This window comes from Solea senegalensis, linkage group LG10 (assembly GCF_019176455.1).
Source record: "Solea senegalensis isolate Sse05_10M linkage group LG10, IFAPA_SoseM_1, whole genome shotgun sequence".
NCBI classification, from domain to species: Eukaryota; Metazoa; Chordata; class Actinopteri; order Pleuronectiformes; family Soleidae; genus Solea; species Solea senegalensis.
This window is the reverse complement of record NC_058030.1, coordinates 4,041,652-4,066,800: the sequence shown is the minus strand read 5'-3', so window position 1 is coordinate 4,066,800 and position 25,149 is coordinate 4,041,652. Positions and strand designations below refer to the sequence as shown.

General features: G+C 42.5%; 2 protein-coding genes across 3 annotated transcripts; one reads left to right on the top strand and one right to left on the bottom strand.

Annotated features, from left to right (window-relative positions):
- The first annotated feature begins 1,646 nt into the window (after window positions 1-1,646).
- On the top strand, window positions 1,647-14,809 carry idh2 (isocitrate dehydrogenase (NADP(+)) 2). The gene is made up of 11 exons (XM_044035632.1): window positions 1,647-1,856; window positions 7,601-7,692; window positions 8,060-8,225; window positions 9,840-10,000; window positions 10,077-10,220; window positions 11,020-11,156; window positions 11,243-11,394; window positions 11,519-11,631; window positions 11,898-11,995; window positions 12,084-12,176; window positions 14,350-14,809. The coding sequence occupies exons 1-11, from the start codon at window positions 1,739-1,741 to the stop codon at window positions 14,432-14,434; spliced, it is 1,359 nt and encodes a 452-aa protein (XP_043891567.1). The 5' UTR covers window positions 1,647-1,738; the 3' UTR covers window positions 14,435-14,809.
- A 1,238-nt stretch (window positions 14,810-16,047) lies between these two features.
- znf710a (zinc finger protein 710a) lies at window positions 16,048-22,987 on the bottom strand. Of its 2 annotated transcripts, none has more exons than XM_044035630.1 (5): window positions 22,905-22,987; window positions 19,269-20,762; window positions 18,411-18,602; window positions 18,131-18,305; window positions 16,048-16,620 (listed from the first exon to the last, which is right to left on the bottom strand). In XM_044035630.1, exons 1-5 carry the CDS (start codon window positions 22,947-22,949, stop codon window positions 16,451-16,453), a joined length of 2,076 nt encoding a protein of 691 aa, XP_043891565.1. In that variant the 5' UTR covers window positions 22,950-22,987; the 3' UTR covers window positions 16,048-16,450. The 2 variants fall into 2 exon arrangements, with proteins under 2 accessions (XP_043891565.1, XP_043891566.1); XM_044035631.1 differs by having other exon boundaries at window positions 16,048-16,617.
- Between the last annotated feature and the right edge of the window lie 2,162 nt (window positions 22,988-25,149).

Below are 25,149 nucleotides of genomic sequence, written 5' to 3'. Positions count from 1 at the left end.
AACAGGACATGGGTGAACATTTTATGACATTGAAGAGACCAAACAATTTTTAATCAAGAAAATAACTGACAGATGAAACGATTATGAAAACAAAAATTGTTAGTTGCAGGCGTACATAACAAAAACTCAGAAACAGAGAAAAAAGAAGAAAACAGAACATTATAAAAACAGTTGGTAGTAATTAATATTGATCATATTCATGCAATTCTATTTCAGGGTTTGCATCACCTTGACGTCTACTGAATCCATACTTTCTTTCCAGTCACCCTCTAAAAAGGACATTTTAACATGTATTGTAGTCTTTTCCAGCATAGAGGAGACACACATCTTTCATAGGATGCAAATATTCACAACAATTAGCTCATGGTCTCCGCTGACTGTTTGCCAAGCTTACTCCGTTGGTATCGAGCCTCATGCACAGCGTTGCGGTAATTATTATTATAATGATTCAAAATCTAAATTAAATCTTTTAAAGAGTTTCAAACAGTCTTTTAAAGGATTAACTCATAAACTTTGCAACAATGTCCTCAGAGCCTCTGAAGGATGTTTAACAGTAGCTGATAAAAAGTAACACCAGGTTATTGGAGAGTGGACATGGACGTTACAAATGTATTACATTCACTACAGTCAAAGTAAATAATAATAACGATTTGCTGGAAATCATACCTGTCATTATATCTGATGATTATAGTGTTTGTTGCTACTATCATTGGTCTTTTGAGGGGAAATAAATGACAGACGCCGGATGTTTCCATGGACGATGACTACATAATCTGACTATAGCGTGCAAACAGCACACAAATAAGATCATATTTGGAGTGAGCAATAATCTTTTTTTTTTTTATCTCACTTGCATTGTGTATAGACATTTAAATTTGGATGTAATGCGGATGTGTATGATGTTTCATAATCAGACTACTCTCTGTACCAATTCCATTCAGCTCAATTTAATTGATTTGTTTTTTACTTTTACCTTGATTTTTTTTACCAGGAAGTCTCTTTTATAAGTGAGACATTGCCATACAAAATCACAAAAAAATTACATTCCTACATTCAAACACTTGACTGACTGCAATTTGCATAGCTGTCAATGTTTTTAATGGTGTTTTAATATTGCCTGTATAAACTTTTGGTCTCTTTTTTTTTTGCACAATATTCATCTTTAGCTCGTCTCTGTGTTGTTATGTACAGTATAACTGCCCTTTGTGCCTTTGATTGATGCCTTTTATACATTCATAACATAACAGTCATATGGTGAAAAAAAAAAGAGATAATTTAGAAAATACATAGAAAAAACAGCATGGGAATCCCCCAAATACACAAACAAGTCATAATTGATTAAGTGTATACATTATCATAAAAATACACACATATATACATTCAAAATCAAAAAACTGGAAACTCGACAAAAAAGTAACACAAATGTCAACATGAATGAAAAAAAAAATTGAAATGATCATAATCGGATTCAGGTCTTACTCAGAATGAGAGCCATAACCTGATTAATGTGACCTCCTGTGACTCTCGGCTGTAAACTGACCCCCATGTGGGAAGCTGCAGACCTGGCAAAGAGCGAGTGCGACTGTGACGTAAGCTCGGCGCGTCCCGCCGGGGAGGAGGGAGAAGGGCGGCGCTGCAACTTGACTATATTGCGGGCTGCTTCAGTACACCGTGCCCTCTCTTAGCTCCGAGCTTTGTCGAGTGTGTACACAGCAGTTGTAATTTGCGCCGCGGAGACATGGCTGGATACCTGAAAGTCATCAGCTCCCTGTCGAGGTCTGCCGCCGCTTTTTCCCGGAGCCCCGCGGTGCTCGCGCCGGCTGCTGCCCACTGCCAGACTTTACAACAAAGAAACTGTGAGTAGAGATGATGTCGAGCAACACCGGTGTCCGCCGCGGCGTCATGTAACCGCTTAAAATGCCGGTTTGTGTGTGAATAAAATAAAATGTGTGTTTTATTTGGACAACAAATGGAATCTCGCGCCACTGAAATGCACACACGCTGGAAAGCAGCAGCAGCAGCAGCAGCGGTAGCGTCAAGTCAAGCTAACGCGGCTAAGCTAGCATGCTGTGATGCGCCGAGTAGCGTAATGGCCGCAGAGGTTAAAAGATGCTGTTCCCCGGTGTCTTTCTAGTAACGGCGAGGAGCAGGTAGTAGAGAATGCGATGATGGATGAAGATAAGAACGAGGCGACCGTTATTAACACGCAGAGGAGGAATAACAACAAGAGCGGAGTCAGCAAAAAAAAAGACTAGCCGAGCCTGAGGAGGCAGAAGACACGTCTTTTGTCTCGCCTTAGCAAATTAAGGGTGTTTTTTGTCACATAAATGAATGAAACAACCGCTGTCTGAACACAAACGAGGATATTTATGCGACAGGACAGGTTTATATTCAGTTTCCCGTCGATATAAATGGAAGGATTAGTGAAAAAAACCAAACATGCAGTAGCTTTTTTTTTAAACGGCTGCATATGAGTCAAAAAATGAATCATCAGTGTTGGACTTTACTGTCGTTATAATCCACGTCAGCTCGGCTGTGTGAACACAGAAATCTGTTATGGTCCCAGTCTGCAGTCATTAAGTCATTAATTCGACACTAACTGGGCTGAAAACTTCTGCCAAGGTCAGCCGGTCGCATACGAGACTCCGCTATACAGAGTAATGGCTGCCGCCGTACTGTCCTACATCAAATATGTTCCATCTGGGTTTCATCGCCTCTGCAGCCAAGAGCTCAGCATTTCATACTCGCGTCTGACAGTTAACTGCAGGACAGTACGTGTCATTTGAACCCCTTTTATTGCCTTTTAAAAGTGTTTTTTCTTTTTAATATTACGTTATTAACGTGGGCACTATGGTTTTTTTATGATTTAAAGTAGGAATGAGATGGGTCACGTGTTGAATGGCAGTCACTTCTTCATGTTATGAGCTGTAAGTTCTAGCAATGCTGGGCAACAATCCAAAAAGTACCTACTGTATATCATGAGTGAGTGAGTTTCTAGTTGTCTTGTATGAAGTACCTTAAAGGGATACTTGAGTAAAAGTACAAGTATTTGATCAGAAAATGACTTTGGTAGAAGTTGAAGTCTATGTGTACTGAGTAGTATACATAGATGTCAGAATTTGGAGTCAGAATTGAGCCGTGGTAGCTCAGTGTTAGGGCGAGTTGTCTTTCAACTGGAAGGCGGTGTGTTCGATTCCTGGCTAGTCGTGTCCTATATGTGTCCTTGAGCAAGACGCTTGACCCCAGTGTTACAGCGTGTCAACGGGTGAATGAGTGTAACTAGAGTGTAAAGCAGCTCAGCACTAGAAACTTGCTATGTAAATACAGACCATTACCTACTCTTCTTCTGGTTGTATTTGGTTGTAACAAAGATGGTTGGTGGAAATGTTGTGGAGTAAAAGTTGCTAGAAATACAGATATGTGAATTTTGTACTTAAGTACAGTAACATATTGAGTATTTGTACTTTAATGTCAAGTTTATATAGTTCAGAACAACAGAAAACTGGTTTCGACCATGATAATTGTGCACTTCTCGGGTCATTTGAAGGGCACCCCTGACTGATTAAACCAACATGCCATTTCACCAGCAGGTATGTGTCAGACGGTTTAACAACCAAGTGCCTGTTTGCAGTAAAACTTCAAATTAATTACCGCATGGCATTAGTTTAGAATAATCTATAATGTGTATCCTACTATAAAACTTTCTATGACAAAGCAGGTTCACGAGTGAATCGCCTATAACCTGATATTTGATAGCCCACATTTTAGAAACCAGAAAATCAAATATACAGTAGAAGGAAATGCACACCTATGCATTTCCATCCACTGCTGTTAAAGGTCCTGTGTGTGACAATAAGGGACATCTAATGGTGAGATGGCAGATTACAACAAAAGATGACTCCTCTCAACTCTACTTTTCCCAAGTGTGTACCAGACATACCCCGTCTTGTTTGTCCATTCAGGCCGTTTCCATAGAAACATGGCAAGATGCCAGCCTCCGTTAAGCAAGGTCTCATTCCAGAAGTACAATTAAAAGGCTTATTGTACGGCTATGATAGGATTTTTTGAATCCTTGATAAAAATCACACACTGGATCTCTACGCTAACAAATACTGGGAGTTTGTTGTGTGTACCAAACTTTAAAGTCACTGCAGAAGAGGAATAAGAAGCGGCATCTTCATGGAGTAAATAAACACCTTTTTATTGTCGTTTCTCATCTATTATTGTGCTAATGTTGGCACCAGCACTTGTGTTTAAAAAAGTAATTGAGGTCTAAAGTGCATGTTCTACAGATGTTTGCAGTTAAACACTAACCCGTGGCATCGATTCCAAGTAATCTTGGATGTGTATACTGCTCCAGACATCTAGACAAAATGCTTTAATGTTAGACCAAAAGCAAGTTATCAGTGTTTGTTTGTTTGTTTTATTGCAGTCTTAAGCGACTTAGTCGTTGTCGGCACCTCTGTGCCGCAATTACATGCCCTTAAAATTTCATACTGCTTGTAAAATTGGCTAACATGCTGTTTCTTGGCTGTGGATTTTACAGAGGAGAGAACAAACCCTAACCGTCCCATCGGTCTGCAACCACAGTGCATAAACTCCAAAGCCCCTCATTGGGATCTTTTTATGTCTGAGGTTGAACAGTTCACAAGCAGCTTGGATGTATTCGTTTTGTTTACCTGGAGAAAATCGTCGGTTTTAGACGGCGTTTGACCACCTGTGCTGAAAGCTAACCACAGAGGACACGGATCAAAAGGCTGTTCTCATCAACAATGTATTTTTGTGGTGTTAAATTTCCTTTGATCTGACATCCACTGGTCATTTGGCTACATCTTGGTACTTAACCAATTATCTCGCACTCTTATGCTAGTCATGAACACCCTGTACCGCACTCGGGCTACAAGTACTGCTGTAATTTGGCAGCAGATGCTTGGTCTTGTTAGTTTGCTTTTAGTTGCTCTTTAATTATCATATCATATTGGTTTTAGAAAAAATCATATTGGTTTAAGTGGTTGGTTTGAACTGGTTGAGTTACAAGTTCAAGAGAGGGGAATTGAACTTGTGCCCCTCTCTTGTGTTCATACTCAAAGCAAGGGAATTAAAAAGTGTGATTGTGTATAAAGATTAATTAAATCCTGCAGACCTGTCCCCATGCACGTACGAATGATGTGGCGAACCGGCCCACGTGACTGTGTTTCACATCATTCCTCAGCTTCCAGTGTGTAAACACTGAAGTTATATAACTTTCTCAGTTCCCCCGCCTGCGCTTCCCAGCTCCTCTCCTGTGACAGCAGGGCCCAAATTTTGTCAGATTTAGGTTAGACTAGTCGGGACAGGAGGTTAATGACTTATCTGTGTTGCACTGTGACTGCAGCAAATCCTCAACTGTCCCAGTAGTAGATATGGACATAATCTTTTACTCAAAACAAATATTCATTTAATTTCCGCTCATTAAGATGTCTTTTCTTATCTTGCTTTTCTTTATACAGCTGTGCCAGCTGCAGACGTTAACACCACAAACCACAGGGTTGGTGTCAACATTTCATGTTGTGGTCACACATTTGTTTGCAGTTTCATTCATACTAATTTGGGGGCCTGCCATTGGTTTCACATTCCAGTCATGTTCAAGTGATTCAATATGCTTTGCCATTTCAATATAATGTCTATGATAATGGGCAGTTTTTGTTCAGATGTCCTTTATAACTTTGTTGGTTCAAACTCAAACCTTGAAAAACCCAATTCAATTTGAAATATTTGGCCTTACAGGTGCTTCAAACTGTGTGAACTCTTTGCTCATCAAGATTGCAGTCATGTGACAGTGAAGGACAAAAGAGTGGACAGTCACTGTATTTCTGGTCCTACGTTATAGATGACAAAGTGATGGGGGAAAGTCAGCGTGTGGAGAAATATCCAAATGTCTTCGATTGTGTAGTGCACGTTTTTTTTTTGGAAAATAGTTGGAGAATTGGGCAACAGCAGCTAACAATCTGCATTCGTCATTGAACGTTTAGTTCTTCTCAATCGTCTACTTAATAAAAACAGCGTGTTTTTTAAATTGGCCACTATTTGGACATGACACAATTACGAATTCTCGTAAAGCTTGGGTCGTATTTTACACATTTTTACGCTACACGGTTTTTACGTGCACGTACATGACCGTGATTCTAAATGTACGAATAGTAGGGTCTGCGTCTAGTTGTCTAACCGTCCTTTAGTCTCTCCTACAGTGAAATGACACTCGTGTCGCAGAAGATGTAGATGCAATTTCATCATATCGGGGGATCTTGCCTTGGTTTGCCGATATTCAGTAAATCACTTCTCTGGTGATAATGTTTGGGTCTGGAAATTGTGCTGACCCCTCCTCCCCGTCTTATTGTGTCATTTTATTGTTACAAAGGTCACAACTTTGCAGCAATGTTATTTTCAGCACGTCATGTGATCACGCGTGAGCTGCTGCAGGGAGCTTGTGTGTCATGTTTGAAGAACAGCTCCGGCTGTTGAGACAGGTGCTAGCCATGTTTTAGAAAACCCCGCGTAGACGAGGTGCCCTTACTAACATTCAGAGTTTTGATATTTATTATGTTCACGAAAAAGCCCCGAAACATGGACACCCCCCCTCCACACACACACACACTGTAGGTTTATTTTGTGTTTATTATGGGAAGGCACCGGGGGAGGACTTTAACTTGGCCGGGATTACTGAGAGTCACTTGATCCTTGGCACCTCCCCCTGTACTTTTCTATTCACTGCAAAGATCTTGCTGGAAGAACAAGCACACTGAGCTGAGAGAGAGAGTATTTACTAATGATTAGAGACACCAATCTATGTTGATGCATTTTGGAAGCAAAGACAGGAAAGCATTTTCATAGTCTGAGGGAAAGTTTGAGGTGTTTATAAAAATTCCAACTTGGATGCATAGTAATGCGTTTAAAAATAATGCGTTTAAAAATAAACGCGAATGCCCGTTGCTAATGGATATGTCTCAGCCTAAAACTTTTCCTGCTCATTAACAGTAGTTTATTAATCAGCAAAAGTGTGTCCATAAACTTTGCTATTTGCAGATTTGCCCAAAGTAACTTGGAGTTAGTGGTAATTAGTGTGAGAGAGGGGGATAATTAGAGTTGCAGCTACCGAATAAAGGTGTTTTGTGCAGACTTCTTGGCAACAGGTTGTAAAGCAGTGTTGGCAGCAGATGCTCTTTTTGTTTGTATCACATGCATGGACACAATTTCTCAGGAGGGCTGTATTTCCCGACTGCCCAGCTGCAAAAACATGATGTGTTAAATATTGGTAGCTGTGAGAAAACCCAAAGCTGAAGCCTAAGTGCGAGGCTAAGTACAATGGTTTAAATCAGTAGTCTTAATATAATAGAAGTGATTTGATGCTGCAGACTTGTATTGTGCCCTGATAAAAGGAAACGGGAAAAAGGAAACACTTCCTGTCTTCTGTTATCAGGCAATCTGCACCTTGCGTCTCTGAGTCTGTAGTCCTTTCAGTTTTAATGTTAATATATGACTGTTTCTAATACAGATCAACATTTCTACGTGGATTAAAATGTCTCTTTGTGCGTTAACCCTTGCGCTCGTGTGTGACTGACAGATGCCGACAAACGCATCAAAGTGTCCCAGCCGGTGGTGGAGATGGACGGAGACGAGATGACCAGGATCATCTGGGAGTTCATCAAAGAGAAGGTGACACAGACTCTGACGGAGGAACTTTTTCTATTGGAATTAGTTTGATTTGCACACCAACCAGGCACAGGAGCTGTGGAGCGGCACTTATCTGCAACTGCCCCTGAGCAAGTCACAGATAAAATAAGTCACAACCACGTTAATGTGGAAGATAATGAATGAACGGTTTGGGGGAGGGGCCTCTCTGATGGCCCACAGGCCAGAACAGATGGTGTGTTTGCTTATGGGGAAAAATGAGATAAAATACCAGTTCTGTTCATGTCATCTGAGGTGTATTAGCTTGTTAACATCCCAGGAATGCATTGATTTAGGTTTTTTTTAGACTGAAATGAGTTTTACAAATTCTTGATTTGTCTGTGTTCCTCAGCTCATCCTTTCCAACGTGGACGTCGAGCTGAAGTACTATGACCTGGGCCTGCCGTACCGCGACCAGACCGACGACCAGGTCACCATCGATTCCGCGCTGGCCACCAAGAAGTACCACGTGGCGGTAAAGTGTGCCACCATCACGCCCGACGAAGAGCGAGTGGAAGGTCAGCAAATGCGCGTTTCGTTTCACACCGCTGCCAGTCAGCGTTTTGTACGCAGGTGCGAGTTTAGTTGAACTTTGATAAAGCCATAATTCAGAGTCCAATCATAAGATTAGATAATCATTTATCAGTCTCTGAATGTCCCAATTACTCCGTGTGGATTGTGGAGCTCTTTTCTCTCTCGACACCACCTCAAATGGACGATTTAGAGAGACCGAGCTGACTTTTTCTAATCAGGTGCCGCTCACAACAGCAGACCACTCCAAAGAAAATGCTGCTGCTGATGGCAGCACAGAGTTGTAAAAGCTCTTCAAGTGATTTTCCTGCACTCAAAAACAATAACTCAGTCTCGGGTAGAAGATACCGTTCGCCTTGGTCCTTTTTCTAAAGTGCAGATGTAATCAGTCATCTCCAGTTTATTATAAAGATTTGTCTTCATGGTGAAAACTGCACCGCTTAAAAAGCAGAATTTAAAGTGATCATAATTACTAGGGATGCACGATATATCGGCATTAATATTGTTATCGGCCGATGTTCGAGTATTTTAACATGTTTTTTTTATTATGGCAGCTCTTAGTAGAGCTTGTCAGGTATTGTTTCTCATATCAGTTGTGTAGTTTTATTGTTAAGGGAAGTAGCGCGGTTGTTGTTGTTGTTGCCGGGAGGAAGGGTTGTTGACTTTATTTACGTACCCAGTATAGACGCCCTTATCTCGGTTACAGTAACTTTGGCAGGGTATTATTTTTATTTATGTTCATGTTTGTAATTTATGATCCAAACTTTCTCACAGGAGTTTAGTAAGTTGAGGGAGTTAAACTGTACTTTAATTTAGTTACACACTTGCTACAAGTGGTAAAGGTTTCTAAAAACCTTTACTTGTAGTTGCTTACTTGTGTCTTATGTGACCTTGTTATTTGGAGGTAAAGATTCAAAGTGTTTATTGTCATATGCACAGTAAAGAAACACGTTTCCCTGTACAATGAAATTCTTACTTTGCTGTCCACTCAAAAAACACCAGCATAAAGTAGAAAAGAGATGCTTTTGTAGAAAAAAAAAGTATAAATATACATAAGAAAAATATAAATATTACAAATAAACTAAAATAACATATATGCATAAAATAAGTGTAAACATATGCATATATACAAGGAATAAGAGTATTACAAAAAACTAACATAACATATATGCATAAAATAAGTGTAAACATATGCATATAAACAAGAAATAAGAACTGTACATAAAGTGAACGCTGGTTGTGCAATTTAACAGATTTAAAGTGACATGTTTCAGGTTTTAAAGTGACGGTAACAGATTAAAGTGACAGTGTAACCAGGTGACAGGATTATTGTAGTCCCGTTCAGCTGTTGAGGATTCTGATGGCAGAATCCTTTAAAACATGTTTTGAAAATAAAGGAAGACATTAAAAAATTCAGCTTGCATGATTTTCATTCTGTACAAACTTTTATCATCTCAGAAACCTTTTTTAAAACATATATCGATATCGGTAAATATCGGTTATCGGCCATAGCAGCAATATTAATATCGGATATCGGTATCGGCGGAAATAGTCATATCGGTGCATCCCTAATAATTACTTATGCTTTTTTTCATACTCAGAGTTTAGCCTGAAGAAGATGTGGAAAAGCCCGAATGGAACCATCAGGAACATCCTGGGCGGCACCGTCTTCCGCGAGCCAATCATCTGCAAGAACATTCCCAGGCTTGTACCCGGCTGGACGCAGCCCATCACCATTGGCAGACATGCCTTCGGCGACCAAGTGAGTCTCCTATAATGTTAAGCTTGCGGTTTTCATGTGTGGACGTTAAGTGACATCGCGTGTTTCTTTTCTACAGTACAGAGCCACAGACTTTGTTGTGGACCAGCCCGGCAAATTCAAGATCATCTTCTCACCTACTGATGGCAGCGCAGGCAAGGAGTGGGAGGTGTATGACTTCCCCGCTGGTGGCTGTGGAATGGGCATGTACAACACAGACGAGGTGAGTGTGTAAATCTGGAGAAAAGAAAAACAACCGTGTCGTTGGCTACTACCTATAGTGCAGAAAACAGCTAAACCATTTTGGAAAACAACCCTAAAGAATAAACCTTATCAAGATTTAGGGCCATAGACTCTTAATTTAGAAAATGTGTTATTTTTTTGCTATTTTATTTAGGGCTGCAACCAATGAATGTTTCCTCAATTAATCCAGCACTTGTTTGGTCCAGAAAATGCCAATGAGTGTTTGCCAAACCTGGAAACGACGATGTCTTCGAATGTCTCGTTTTGTCCACAAACTAAAATGATTCAGTTTTAATGATTCCTTTTGTCATATGGAGCAAAGAAAATATTCCTCATTTTGATCGAATGTGACCATAAGAAATTATTTGTATCACATAGAGACAAATTATTAGTACAATTTAGTGCTTTAAAAGTCATCCTCTGAATAAATAAAACTACAAAATCTCTGTTTGCTAATAAAGTTCTTCCGGGTTAGGCTTCAGAAAGACTTTCAGGCCTTTTCTTTTTATATGTTGCTTTAAAGATTTCCATAAATATGTCAGCTGTTCCTAAATTCACTCAGTTTAAACTAATTTTGTAAAAATACAAACGACGGTGGCTGCAGTAGAATCCACCTGCTGTGCTACTGGTTTGTTTGCCTCCGTCAGTCGCGGCAGCGCAGAGGTCGCAGTAGATGACATGGAACTTGTCAAAGAGGGAAGGTTGTTCACCTCTATACTGCTGATAAAACCCACAGCAAACTCATGAATTGTTTGTGTTGTGTTTTTTTTTTCCGGCAGTCTATTTCAGGCTTTGCACACAGCTGCTTCCAGTATGCCATCGGTAAGAAGTGGCCGCTGTACATGAGCACAAAGAACACCATTCTTAAAGCCTACGACGGCAGATTTAAGGACATTTTCCAGGACATCTTTGAGAAGTGAGTAACATTTGCCTTGTATGCGTTTAGTTTTTGTTTGTTTTTTTGTGTTGCTCAAGTTTTTCCCTCCCCTGTGTTTTCTACAGGAACTACAAGCCTCAATTTGACAAACTGAAGATCTGGTACGAGCACAGGCTCATCGATGACATGGTCGCCCAGGTGCTCAAGTCCTCTGGAGCGTTCGTGTGGGCTTGCAAGAACTACGACGGAGACGTTCAGTCTGATATCCTCGCACAGGGTGAGATGCTGTGTTTGGAAAACACTTTTTTTAAGGAAATTGAGACCTCTAAGACCCTTGGCAGTTGTTGTTTTTGATCTCTTGTGGGTTGATGTTGAGCAAGCATTTGTATTTCCTCTTTTAGGATTTGGCTCCCTGGGTCTGATGACATCAGTTCTCGTGTGCCCCGACGGCAAGACCATCGAGGCCGAGGCCGCCCACGGCACAGTGACCAGGCACTTCCGCGAGCACCAGAAGGTCAGTGATTTAATTGTGTTTGTACTTGAGTAAGTCTGAGTTTTCAGTAGTTGCTTGAGTCCAGTCGCCTACAGCTCACTGCCGAAGATGACCTGGATGACTGAGAACCTCCACAGACTATTTTTGAAGTGATACTGCCATCATGTGGTTAAAATGTAGAATGAAGAACACGTGTGCCCACATGGCTGTGACTAGTATAGAGTGTAGGATTCATTATAATCGTAAAGGAAATAAAAAAAGGCTAACATAATCTATATTTTTTTTAGGGAAGGCCGACGAGCACCAACCCCATCGCCAGCATTTTCGCCTGGACCCGAGGCCTGGAGCATCGCGGCAAACTCGACGGCAATCCTGACCTCATCAAGTAAGACGAGTCTAATGTCGTAAAATGGCAAACTCTGCGACGCTTTGAAACATGCATTTACTTAATGTGTGTGTGTGTTGTTCCGCAGGTTTTCCCAGACACTGGAGAGAGTGTGTGTAGAGACCGTCGAGAGCGGCACAATGACCAAGGATCTGGCCGGCTGCATCCACGGCCTGCCCAAGTAAGTTCAACCACCGACACAGCACTAACAAGTGTAGAATCAGCAGCTATTTCATTAGATCAGAGGTGTTAAACTCATCTGATCTGGTCAATAAAGTGTGAAAACACAACGGTTCAGTCGCAGGTGGGCATATGAGCTAAAAACTTCTCCCGCAATAATCCATCGTGATGTTGCAATGAAGATATTCATGATGATATTTCACAGAATTTCAATGTGAAAGTGCTTGTTCTGATATGGAACGATGTGTACTTTTAAATGTGACACATTTATGATGCAAAATAAAACTATGAATATCAACAACTGAAAGAATAAATCTATAGTGAAGTCAATAACATGGACAACTGTAATTGTAGCTGTAGGCTTTAATAATGTCATTTAAGGTTGACGGCAATAGATTTAATTATGTGATAATAACAACCAGATGTATTATTGTTATTATTATTATTACTATTACTATTAGAAAAAATACTGCTAGCAAACATTGAGTATTAAATTGTGTTTAAACGCGTGGTGGTTTGACACCACTGAATTAGACAGACCCAAGTTTTCACCACTGTTTTACTCCTCAATGAGCTGGAAACATCTTGGGGTGGTTAATTTGTCATAACTCATTTTTTGATGTCTAATGTTTGAAGATGAGATATGTTTTACTTGTTAGGCTTGTAAGAAACGACGTGGCTCCAAAGAAATGTATTCATCAGCCACAACATGCATGCGAATATTTATTCAGTAAAAAATGCAAACGTGAACACACCTATAGTTTCACCTTAGATTAAGAATCTTTTAAGAGATTTTAATGAACTTCTTCTTGTCATTTGTAATTTACAATGTGTTCTGAAGGTCAGGAAAAGTATTTTTTGGGGTATTTAAAAAAACATAGTTTTGAGTGGATATTCTTTAAATGTGTCAATAACACAAACATTAGTTGCAGGCTCTAATTTAAAGAACGTGTTTATTAAGCCCACGGTGCGTGTTTATAGTTTTGAAACGCCAGAAATGTATATTGTTTACATTCACCTGCAAATCCTTTCATTGAGCATCATGAGAAACACTTGAATCAGACAAACTGTGATAGAAGACGGGGACTCGGTATCATTCTCGAAACAAAACCGTTGTTTTCTTTGACGTCTGAGCAGATTTTCATAATTAACAATCGTCATAGACGTTTGGTCCGAGAGGAGAGTTTGTTTATCCGAATCTCCGATTTATTTTCTTTTACTATAACGGAATATTACACGTGCATTTTTGTGGTGATTTCTTATTAAAATCAACAAATGCACGAAAATGAAGAACAAACTGCACCAGTGTTGCCTGACCGTACGTCTAAATCCAGGTACTGAATTCAAATTGTTATTTAAAACATTCACTGGATGGTGGGATGGCCCATAGTGTAATGTAATATTCACTGGATCATCTTTTAGTTGCACTTGCACGTTTTAATTTTATCCATTAAGATGTTTTTTGTTGAACTCTCTATTCTTCGGACACTGGAGTCAGTTAAAATTCAGGATTTGTCTTATTTTAACTTTGTTAAATACAAATTTGAAAGAAAACGTGGCAAATTGCAAAAGCTGTATAATATCCTTGTTTCAAAATATGGAGTGGTTGATACTAGAGCTGCAGCTAACGATTATTTTCATAATCGAGTAATCGTTTGGTCCATAAAATGTCAGAAAACGTTGACAAATGATGTTCTCAAATGTCTTGTTTTTGTCCGCAAACCAAAATGATTCAATTTTTATTGATTTCTTTGTCATATGGAGCAAAGAAACCAGAAAATATTCACATTTATGAAGCCGAAACAATCAGAAATCTTGTTTAAATCATGAAAAAATGCCTCGAGCCGTTTAATCGATCATCAAAATAGTTGATGATTCATTTAGTAATCGATTAATCGAGTCATTGTTGCAGCTCTAGTTGATACTCTATGGTGTTATGGGTTAATGTTTTGTTGGTTTTGAAATCAGATCACACAATAAATATTAAATTGAAGAAAAATCGAATTGCAAGATATTTTCCCAAAACTGTTCAGCCCCATTTATATTATAATAATTATTTTTTGAAACTTTAACCAGCAAAATGGACGAATGCTCTAAAGATATGGATGTTGTTTTTTTTTTGGTGTGTTCTAAAGTGTCGTATTGATCGCCTCTTTCTCTCTCGCCTTTCTCAGTGTCAAGCTGAACGAGCATTACGTCAATACGACAGACTTCCTCGACGCCATCAAGACAAACCTGGACAAAGCCCTCGGCAAGTGAAGGACTTAAAAAGAACAGAGTTAACCTGGAGACGGCGACGGCGTGTGCGTCTCTCCTGTGTTTTTGTACCTCATTTTTAACTTAAAAAAAAAACAAAAAAAAACAAAAGGTCAATGAATCCACTCGCTTTTCATCTGAAGGAAAAAAGAGAAGAAATAGTACTATTTATAGGAGGTTGTAGAGTTGTGTTTAGGTTAGTGTAAAACGCTCGAGACGTCGTGTCAGCTGATGCCTCCCTCACAATCTGTCTCCTTATGTGCAAGGTTTTATTTTTGTAATGTGAAATACTGTATTCAGTTACTGTGTAAATGCCTTGGGCAGGACTGAAGCCTGTGTCAAACACACTCGCCAATAAATCCCTTGTTTGACCCATTATTTCTGGGTTGTTGTTGTTTTTTTGTCCTTTTCGAACAAACAAAAAACTCAGGCACTTTTGTTAACGGTAAATAAATTTATTATTTTACAGTATTGTCTGGTACACAACATTGTACGTACAATTCTATCCACAGTATCTCCACACTATTGTCTAAATACAGAAAGCCATACAAGCCGGAACTCTTTTTTTTCCCCCTTAACAAAAATTAGCATTTCTTCTTTCTTTCTTTTTTTAATTTAAATGTGTTTTATATCAACACCGTAAATGATGGATACCTTGTTTGCACTTTTACAAGTTTTGGAAAAAGCTAAGCGCTGGGAAGCTGAATAGATTTGGGCATTCCCCCCCCCAAATCATTTTCCACGAGGTCCGTGGCCCTGTCACATGTTGGGAGGTTGTCGTCCATCACTTGAGACCAGTGTACAGCGTGATGGATGGCACGTTCTCGCAGACACATCGGGCACTTAATATTTCTGTCCCGAGTTTTTTGGGACAATTCTCACTGAGAGTCGTCCGTTGAGGAGAAGAAGAAGAAGGGGGGGAAAAAAAAGAAGCGACAATGTGAATGCTGCAGTCTTGTCTCGTAAAGGCCTGGATGCAGGGGTTGGGGTGTCGATTGGGAGAGCTGTACCATATAGTTCCTCTCTTGGTTGTAATCTTTTAAAGAGATCTACAGATGAGTGGGAGGGGGAAAACCTCAATGTAATTTCACAAGTTCTTCAACCGGGCGCCAAGAAATCCAATGTCCCAGCTCTACACAGCATCACAGCGAGGAGACTGACGTTTCCTAGAGCTGCTACGTTTGATCCAATTCTTTGGTCAATTTTACCATTTAATAAAAAAAAAGGGGCAAAGTGTTTAAATTTTCTTTTCTTTAGTATCTTAAAACATTCCACAGAAACAAATACATTCATTAGACTAGAGATCGATACAGGGTGATGCTTTGCGTTCAAAGCAGAAACCTAGGAAGGTAGACGCAGTGGTCCTGAATCGCAGTACCAGCCGACGCACAAGAGGACCGATACGTTCTTTACATTAATATACAGTAAAGGACACGGATTGACAAATCCAATGGAGTCCAGGTCGTTCCTCAGACCCGCTACAGTATATAAATCAAAGTAAGCCCGTGGACTTGAAAAGCTTTGGCAGGCGAAAACGGGAGTGACTCGCTGAAATCGTCACATTTTAGTTCACACCCGCAGTCTGAATGAGTTAAGTGCACTATAATAACATTGTATAGCTAAAAAAAAAAAAAAAATGTGCTTGTCCAATTTAGGCTCAGATGACGTTCTGGTATATAAGCAACTAACAACATATATGTATTTATATAGATTTTCCTTTTCTATTTTAAGTCCCACATTTGCTCAAATATAATCTGTGTAGTCAGTAGATTTGCAGAGTCTTTTTCGAGATGAAAAAAATGTGCAGGTAAAAAGTATACATTTTTCAAATTTTGGTAGCGTTACGAGCTATTCCAGTGCATATGGATGTGCGGTTTGCTGGGCTCCTTTTCGTGCCCACGAAGAACAACAAAAGCACGATGCCTTTTAACGGCAAAATTACAAAAACAGAAAAAAAAAAAAATGAAGAAAATGTTCATTAGTTCACACGTCTGTTGAGTTTGCGTTCACTTTAATAATTCATGCCGTGCTGAAACGCCCTGCACCCTTCCCATAGGTGCTGTAATATTCCATTTGAGTTAGTTTAGCAATGTCTGGCGTGTTGTTGTTGTTGGCGCGGTTCTCTCGCTCGCTGAATTCAAAGCTCTCCTCTTCGTAGTCCTCTTGTCCCTCTGTGTCTTGGGGGGCTTCTGAAGAAGAAGAAGGAAAAACAAAGGCACAAATATGATCCCGCGCTGTCCTCAAACACACACACACACACATGGAAAGACACAAGGCCTCGCTAAGGGCAGCCAGTTGATCGCGCCTCCTCCTCCTCCTCCTCCTCCTCCTCTGCCTCAATATCATTCCTCATTGATAGACAAGCATGTCTAATCCAGGCACTTCTAAATTTACTAAACACACAGGGAGGCAGGAGACATCAAAACACTTGGCCACTAGCTTACACTCGCACGCTGAGTCAAAGTACATTAGCGACAATGACGTGACACGAAAACCTCCCTGGGAAATTTGCCACACACAACTCGACTTGTCATCGAGGATTTGCGTCCATCGCGGCGGTCTAGTGTGTCACATTCGGGGGAGTTTGTTGGCACAAATGGAATGGTCGTTTGTACAAGCATATAACTGTGTTTAAAGGGGGCAGCCGCCATGTTTCTACAGCAGCCTGAATTGCCAAAGTAGCCTGTTGGCTGCCACTCGCGTCAAATGTAAATACATCCAGCTACTTTCACTGATAATTGCACTTTGTTTAGCATTAAGTCAGTCATACACATAGTACTGTTTTAGTTTTTATCCATGGACATGTCGCTGCGCTGCTTGTGTAGAGCTAAATGCGTTGTAGAGCTAATGTTGTGATGCTAACAGTCAGTAAGTTTACGGGGACACTTTCGTTGCGCTAAGGTCGGAGTCCGACTAAGGCAACTTGCAGAGTCCGAGTACACATGTGGAGAACATTGATTTATTAGCTGATCTATATCTTAAACTTTATTAATCCCCTTAAGGAAATTATTACTCTGCATTTGACCCATCCTAGAATTAGGAGCAGTGGGCTGCCACACTGAGTAGCGCCCCGGGGAGCAATAGGGGTTGGGTACCTTGCTACCAGCCCTTTTGACCTGGTCGGGACCCGGCGACCCTCCGGTTACAAGCCAAGTTCCCTTTCCGCTTGTCCACGGGCTGTGTACACTAGTGCACACGACTGCGTACTAAATCAGTTTCCTGTTGACCTTTTGGTCACAAAAAAACAAACCGCGAGATGGACGGTGAGATGGATTGTGCTGTGGTTCTGTATGTTTCATACCTGCCGTACATGATAATCGCGACACCGGGATTTGACCGGGAAAGGCTCTTGTGGTTGCCGTGTTGTCACCGTTTGATTTCCGGCAACAGTACTGCAGTTTAGACTTTATCTCCTTCTACTGCCGGGGAGGGAATTTTGGTGCATGTGCATAACGCCAAGTTTGATTCCAGAATATGAATCCCATTATCCAGGTATATTAGTCCAAATAAGACTAGCTTGATTTTAGTCAGACTGACGTGTTTCCATGGAATTAAGAAAACTGAATTATTGTAAAAACTAAAATTGGACTTCTGACATGCATGTAAACACAGTGAATGATAAGGTTTTTCTCTGACTTCTGATGTAAACAGAAATGCACCATTACAACAAAAAAGGAAAAAGAACAACAAGCTGTTCACCTTGCCCGTCTATGGAGGTGTCCATTATTCCGTGTTTGACCTTCATGTGTCGACTGAGGTTGCCCTTCAGGTTGAACTTGCTGGTGCAGTAAGGGCACTTGAAGGGCTTGCTGCCGGCGTGGAGATGCATGTGTCCGAGGAGGTTGTACATTCTGTTGAACGACTTTCCGCACACCTGTGGAACAAGAGCGCCGTGGTTACAGTTACGTTACAATGGCGGGCGGGTGTTGTTTTGACTCTTCTTTTTTTTTTTTTTGTTAAATCCACCTGTTCCACTCACCTTGCATTTGAAAGGCTTGACCGGCAGATGGACAATCATATGCGTTTTAAGGGTTTGCTTCTGGACAAAGGTCTTGAAGCAGACATGGCACTGGAAGGGCCTCACACTGGCGTGGATTAACATGTGTCTCTTCAGGTTGGCAGACAGCGTGAACTCCCTGGCACAGACGTCACACTTGAATTCCTTCATACCCTGTGGAGAGATTAAGACATGTTTAATGGCCTTACTTCATTTAAATTTGAGTAAACATATGGTTTAGAGGGAAATTAAGGAGGTGGAGGAACCGCAGAAGGGGCTGGCGTGTGCGCATATGGACAGTCTAGCTTTTGATCTACCTCATGTAGATTACATGAGCCTCCCTCTAAGTGTAAGGAAAAAGTCTAGCAAAAGAAAGTTTCATTCATGTTTCATTATTTATTTATGACTTTAATATTCCACAGAAACAAATGCCTTAAATACGTTTTTGTTCCTGTGGAATAAAGCAAACTATAAAATGAAATGAAGAGAGAGAGAGACCACAGTGATTCAACAAAGGAACTAGCTCTGCAGATGACACGACACAAAAAAAACAAAAGTGTGGGTTGAGTCACACATACACAAAGAACTCCGGGCCTTTGATGGCCTTGTTTACAAAAGCAAAAAGAAGGCCGTGATCCACGGGCCCAATATTACCCTTTTTATTTTCTGAACTGAACTACCCCTACTTTTCTAAATCACTTGTATCTTTTATTTTCTATTTTTAAATGAAAGTTTTGTGATGTTCTGTGGCTACATGAGACCTGTCCACTCCTGATCGGTAGACAAAGGCACACGTTTGGGTTTTAGTACCTTCAGTGCGAGGTCGTGCGCTGCGCGTACCTTGTGAGTTAGAGCATGTTGTCGGAGATGGTGGATCTGGACGAATTCCATGCCACACTCGGGGCAAACGTATGGCCGCACGTTTTGGTGCTTCATCAGGTGGTTCTGCAGCTGGCTGCGGTAGGCGAAGGACTTGTGGCACTCTGTGCACTGGTACGTGGTGGGGCCCTGGTGGCTGGTAAGGTGCCGTTTCAGGTGTGCGTAGGTTGGGAACTCCAGACCGCACTGTGTGCAGACATGGCACTGGCCGTTCTCGTGTTTGTTCTCGTGCGTCCGCAGCTCACTGGGGTAGGCGAAGCCTCGGCCGCAGAAACGACAGCTGTAGGGCTTCACGTCCGAATGCTGCAGCATGTGCCTCTTCAGGTGACTGGTCTGCGTAAAGGCTTTCTCACAAACGGTGCACTTGTGCGGCCTGGTTCCCTGGTGGGTGAGCAGGTGGGTCTGGAGATGGCTCGGCTGCTTGAATAGCTTTCCACAGTGTAGACATTCGTGAGGCTTTATTCCGTTATGGCCCAGGATATGAGTCACAAGGTTGTATTTGGATGTGTACGACTTCTCACACATGCGGCACTTCCAGCGTTTCAAACCCTCGCCCACATCCACGCAGTAGGACTCGTCAATCTGTACGTTGATGTCCAGCCGGTCGATCTGCATCCGCCTGGCGAGACCCTCCGGGTCAGACCACAACATGGCCTGGCCGTTCTCCTCATACTCTCCTGGCAGTGACATGTCAGCAGCCTCATACCCTGCCTCATTAGGTTCATAATAGCGACTCTCTAGAGGACTCCCATTCTCTCCAGTGGTCTTGAGGTTTAGCGCTTCCTCCTCTTCTTCCTCTGCCACTGGCCCCTCCTCTTCTTTCCTCTCTCTGTCTCGACCAGTGTTGTCTTCTCCTTCCTGTTCTGGTTGTCCGTCTGTTTTTGGCCCGGGTGTATCTCTCACACATGAGACACAGTTTCCACAGGCCTGCTCCTCTTTCAGAGACCTTTTTTGGGTAACTGGATCGTCTGATTTTCCAGGACTATGCCTGCTGTTAATGTGAGTGCAGGAAGGAGGGGAGTCGGACTCAAGCCTTTCACCTTTAACTTGAGCCTGTAGACTTGTTGCTTTCTGATGGGGAGTCTGTAACTCGTCATCGTTCCTGGGCCTTTTGTTCCTTCCACGGGGCCCCGGTCGTCTTCTTTCGCTGCAGTGGGGCTGGGGCTCCGGCTCCTCAGCCGGCTCAGGCAGGTAGTCTCCATTGGCTCCTATCAGCTGGTCAGCATACTCGTACTCCATTGCCTCGGGGGGCGGAGGGGGACACTCCCTGGTCTCCCCAGTGTAAAAGCCGTTCGGGGCAATTGTGGCCCCAAATATTTCATTCTGGGAGATGAGACCAAGCACAGCTGCCTGAGCCAGAGATAGCACCACCACAGGCTCGGTCTGTGTGCCCACATCCACTTGGCTCTCAGTCATCTTCGGGTAGGTTCGCACCAGGCGGCTGCTCTCCTCCTCCTGGAAGAAAACATACGACATTAAGTTAGAACTAGGATCAATAATAATTATTTTTCTTTAATTATTGTTCTGATGTTACAAAAACTCTTATACAACGTTCCGTTGTGCGACCCCATTTTCCTAGAGTAGATTCATGATATTGGTGTCATTCGTTACTACCATCATTATAGCAAATAAAAGGTTTTGTGCGGCCACAACATTGAAGTAACCGCGTTATTTAGTCAGGGTAAATTCAGTGTCCCTGCCTGACACCAGCGTTTTTCCTAGGCCTTCAAGCATAGTGTTTCTCACTCTCTGTGAGATCCGCTGCACTCGGACTACGCCTTGTTTCTTCGCTCTGGATCCACACAACATTAGATTGAGATGATAAGGCAGATCTGTGCAAGCACCCCGCTCCCTTCCTTCCTTGACAGGCTTTGGAATAATAAAGGACACAACAAGGGGATGCAGGCTCCAGCCAGGAAGTAGACTTCCGTGGACTGTCCTCTGCACTTCCTGCGGGGTCCCGGGTGCAGCGTGGCTGACCAAAGTCGGCTCATCACTGAAGCTATCTGTCCCATTCATGAAGGGAAAAGCTAAGTGCCTCGGCTCTCTGCGCTCAAGAAACTCTTGACTTCATAACGCCTGCCACACTGGGCTTCCTTAAAAAGATGATATACGCCGGCAGCCAGTCTCATATCCATAACAGACATCCGATTGAGCATCCAGCTCATTCTGTATTCTAGACAGATGCATATGACTCGCTAATGCAATTGTACGCTTCAGAAGTGTTTGGGTCCCACATGCACATGTTTACGCTCCTGCCTGTAAAAAAAAAAATGTGTGTGTGTGTGTGTGTGTGGGGTGAAAAACGGAACAGTGAAACTTTGAGGAAGAATATTGTAGTGTGGCCAAACTGGCTCTGTGTGTGGTAAAGCAGAAGTGAGTATTGCAGGCCACTGGGTTTCAGGTTTGTTTTCTCAGCGTGAATCTTGACAAGAAGAAAAATGTATAGAAAGAAGCTCTGACCCGTGGTTTCCTTTCAGACCGGTCTTCAGTCTGTGCCATACAAGCAAGAACTGCTTCCCTTTTCTGACAGAGTACAAAGGCAAAAAGAAAGAGTGGATGGAGAAAGGAGAGAAAAGGGGAGAGGAGATAGTGATATTGCAGGAATAAAGGTGTGTGTGTGTGTGTATGTGAGAGAGAGAGAGAGAGAGAGGGGAGTAGACCTGGATGCCCTGATAACCACGTCATTTATAATTACTGCTTTTAAAGTAGTCAGACAGAGACAGACTGTGTGTTTGTGAGAAAGAAAAGGAAAGAGACTGGGTGTGTATTTGAAAGCATGTGTGTGTGTATGTGTGTGTGAGAGTGAGAGAAAAGAGAGGGAGGGAGGTATGGAGAGAAGGAGAAAAGAGCTGTGGGCGGGGGAGGAGTGGAGGGAGGGAGACAGAGAGAGAAATGAGATGGAGGGGCTAAAAGATAAAGAAAGAGGGAAGGAGAGGGAGGGGAGGGAAGGGGAACGAGAGAGATTGAGTGAGCGTGTGAGAGGAGGGAAGAGAGAAAGGAAAAGGAGTGGGAGGTGTGTGTGGGGGTGGAGAGAGACAGAAAGACAGAGTGAGTGAGAGAGAAAGAGGGGAAGGAGGGTGGTGGTGGTGGAGGGGGGGAGCTGTAGAGAGAAGAAAAAAGCACAGCAAAATGAAAGGCTGACAAAATGAAAGAGAAAAAGACAAATGACAAGGAGACAGGGAAGGTAGGGGGAGGAATGGCAAGAGTCCGTACTTTCACATTTAAAGTTGCAACTGAAAGACACCTAAGGACAAACAATTAGAGCAGGAGCCGGAAACGAGCGGCGGAGACTGACACACACACACACACACACACACACACACACAACTCTTATCTTTTCCCTCTTTACAAAGATGTGCCCACTGTGTGTGTGTGTGTGTGTGTGTGAATACTGTGGAAAGTAACCTGGCTCCCACACACACACACATCACCATGAAAGTGTAAATAAACCCCACTAACAACCTGCACAGCAAGTGACCAAACCCACCAACCACCGTACGCCCCCCACACACTCCCCCCCCTCCCCCAGTAAACACCAGCGAACCCCGCCCCTCACGCAACACATCTGTCTGCATCTGTGGCTCACAAACTCACCACATTGTTCCTGGAGTGATGTTTGAGGTGTGTCAGGGATCTCATCCTTCAGGAGAAATGAGTGGAGCAAAAAAATCCACCTCCTATTTATATCTGTGGAGAGAGAGTGGGGCGGTCCCACAGCTCATCCTCCTCCTACTGTTGCTGTTATCAGAACTGACTGTGCCTGCCCCCCCCCTCGCCCACCCTCCCCACCCCACCATCCCTCCACCACACACACAAACACACACATGCACACGCACACGCGCACAGCATCACCCCATTTCTTTCTCTTCCTCCCACCCTCTCCTTCCCATCTCACTTCTCTTTCTCTCCTCTTTTCTCTTACAAACACACACACACACTCATCTTATCTTCCTTTCTCACTACATACAATTCAGCATGACCCTTCAACACACATTTCTCTTTTAAAGCGCACAGAAACACGAGCTCTATCTTCTTCTTGATCACACTTCATACTTTGCATTTCCGTCATTGTCTTTTTACCCCGCCCCCCTCCTCTATAAGGGCATGTGCTCAAATGCATAAACAATTACAAAAAAAAGAAAAAAAGAAAAATTCTAATAAGCAGTTCCTCCTCACATGTCAATGTACACACACACACACACACACACATATAGGTGTTTTCATACATATGTATATGGAAATGTAAGTGAGGGCTGGGACACACACACACACACACACACACACACTGTCACAACATACACACAAACAGTATGGGTGGAGGTGTGTGTGTCAGTACAGCACAGACAGATAATGTCTGAGAAAATGCTCAAAATTTCCAACTTTCCACAGAGAGAGAGAGAAAGAGAGAGAGAGGGAGAGAGAGAGAGAGGGAGAGCGTAGTTTGCTGCCATTATTTCCAGATTCAAACTAATTAACTATTGAGACAGCCTGAAGTATATACTGTCTGAGAAATTCAGAGGGAGAGAGACAGAGAGAGAGATGAGTGACAAAAGAAAAGAGAAGGAGAAAGAAAGGAGAGAAAAGCAGTTAGGAGAGAGGGAGGGAGAGAGACAGACGAGGGGGAGAAAGAATAAGGAAGAAAGAAGCAGAAGGAGGGGGAGTGAAGCTGAGTGGAGGAGGAGGAGGGGAGGGGGGGGTGTGGGGGTGAGAGACAGAAAGAAAAAGGGAGAGAGGGAAAGAGAGCCGGGGTGGGGGAGGGAAGAATAGAATGCAGCAAGGGGAGGAAGAAGGGAAGAGGAGAGCGGGAAGGGGGTGGTTGGTGGTGGTGGTGGTGGTGGTGGGGGTAGCATAAGAAAGGATGTGAAAGAGAAAGAAAAGAATAAAAGAGAGAGAGGCAGAGAGAGTGGAGGAGAGGGAGGGGTGTGGTGGTGGAGAGGGGGGTAGGGGTGGAAGAGAGAGATAGAGGGAGGGTTGAAAGTAAATGCAGTGAAAGAGAGGCAGGGGAGGGAGGGAGGAGGTGGGCGAGGGGGTGGAGAGGGAAAAGAAGAAGAAGCAGAAGAAGAGAGAGAGAGAGAAGAAAAAAGGGGATGGTGGAGTGTGAAAATAAAAAAAGAAAAGAAAAAGTCCATCAACAAGAGAAAGAGGGAAGGAGGGCGCAAGAATCAAGAGGAGAGGAGAAGGAGGAAGGAGGTGAGAGCAAAGGGAATGGAGAGAGAGAGGAAAGGAGATAGAGAGAGAGACGGAGAGAGTGAGAGAGAAAAGGGAGAAAAACAGCAAAGGAAGACATTAACTATTGAACTTCAGAGTTTCTCTGCCTTTTTCAAGGGCCGTGTTTTTGAGAAGCAGTGAGAGCAGTGTGTGTGTGTGTGTGTGTGTGTCTTTGTGCTGTGTGTGTGTGTGTGTGCGTGTGTGTGGTGGCCACTGTGTGTGTGTGTGCGTGTGTGTGTGTGCCTGTGGGCTAAAAGAAATTACAGGTTGTGTGCTCAAGTAGTTAGAAATGATCTGATAATTAGACAATTATTCCATTTGTTCAACCGTTATATCCTTCTTTTAACTAGTAAACAGAAGGTGTGTATTATTGTGTGTGTGTGTGTGTGTGCGTGTGTGTGTGTGTGTGTGTGTGTGTGTGTGTGAAGGTGCAGTGTGAGTATGCGACAATCACGGCGTGGACACATGACAATTGTAATTGTAAGACGGAGGACTCTGCATAAACATTTCCCACTAAATAACAGGAAAGGGCAAACCTTGAAAACCTTGATCAATCATCAGCGGCTTGGAGTGCTGGGAGAATGAGAAAAGATAGAGAGAGAGAGAGAGAGAGAGAGAGAGAGAGAGAGAG

Coding starts and splice junctions, on each gene's coding strand:
- znf710a (XM_044035630.1), bottom strand. CDS start 22,949: ATGAGATCCCTGACACACCTCAAACATCACTCCAGGAACAATGTG. Junction 20,763..22,904: donor ATCACTCCAGGAACAATGTG/GTGAGTTTGTGA, acceptor GTTTTCTTCCAG/GAGGAGGAGAGCAGCCGCCT. Junction 18,603..19,268: donor AACATGCTCTAACTCACAAG/GTACGCGCAGCG, acceptor ATCTCTCCACAG/GGTATGAAGGAATTCAAGTG.
- idh2 (XM_044035632.1), top strand. CDS start 1,739: ATGGCTGGATACCTGAAAGTCATCAGCTCCCTGTCGAGGTCTGCCGCC. Junction 7,693..8,059: donor GGGAGTTCATCAAAGAGAAG/GTGACACAGACT, acceptor TGTGTTCCTCAG/CTCATCCTTTCCAACGTGGA. Junction 11,632..11,897: donor ACTTCCGCGAGCACCAGAAG/GTCAGTGATTTA, acceptor TATTTTTTTTAG/GGAAGGCCGACGAGCACCAA.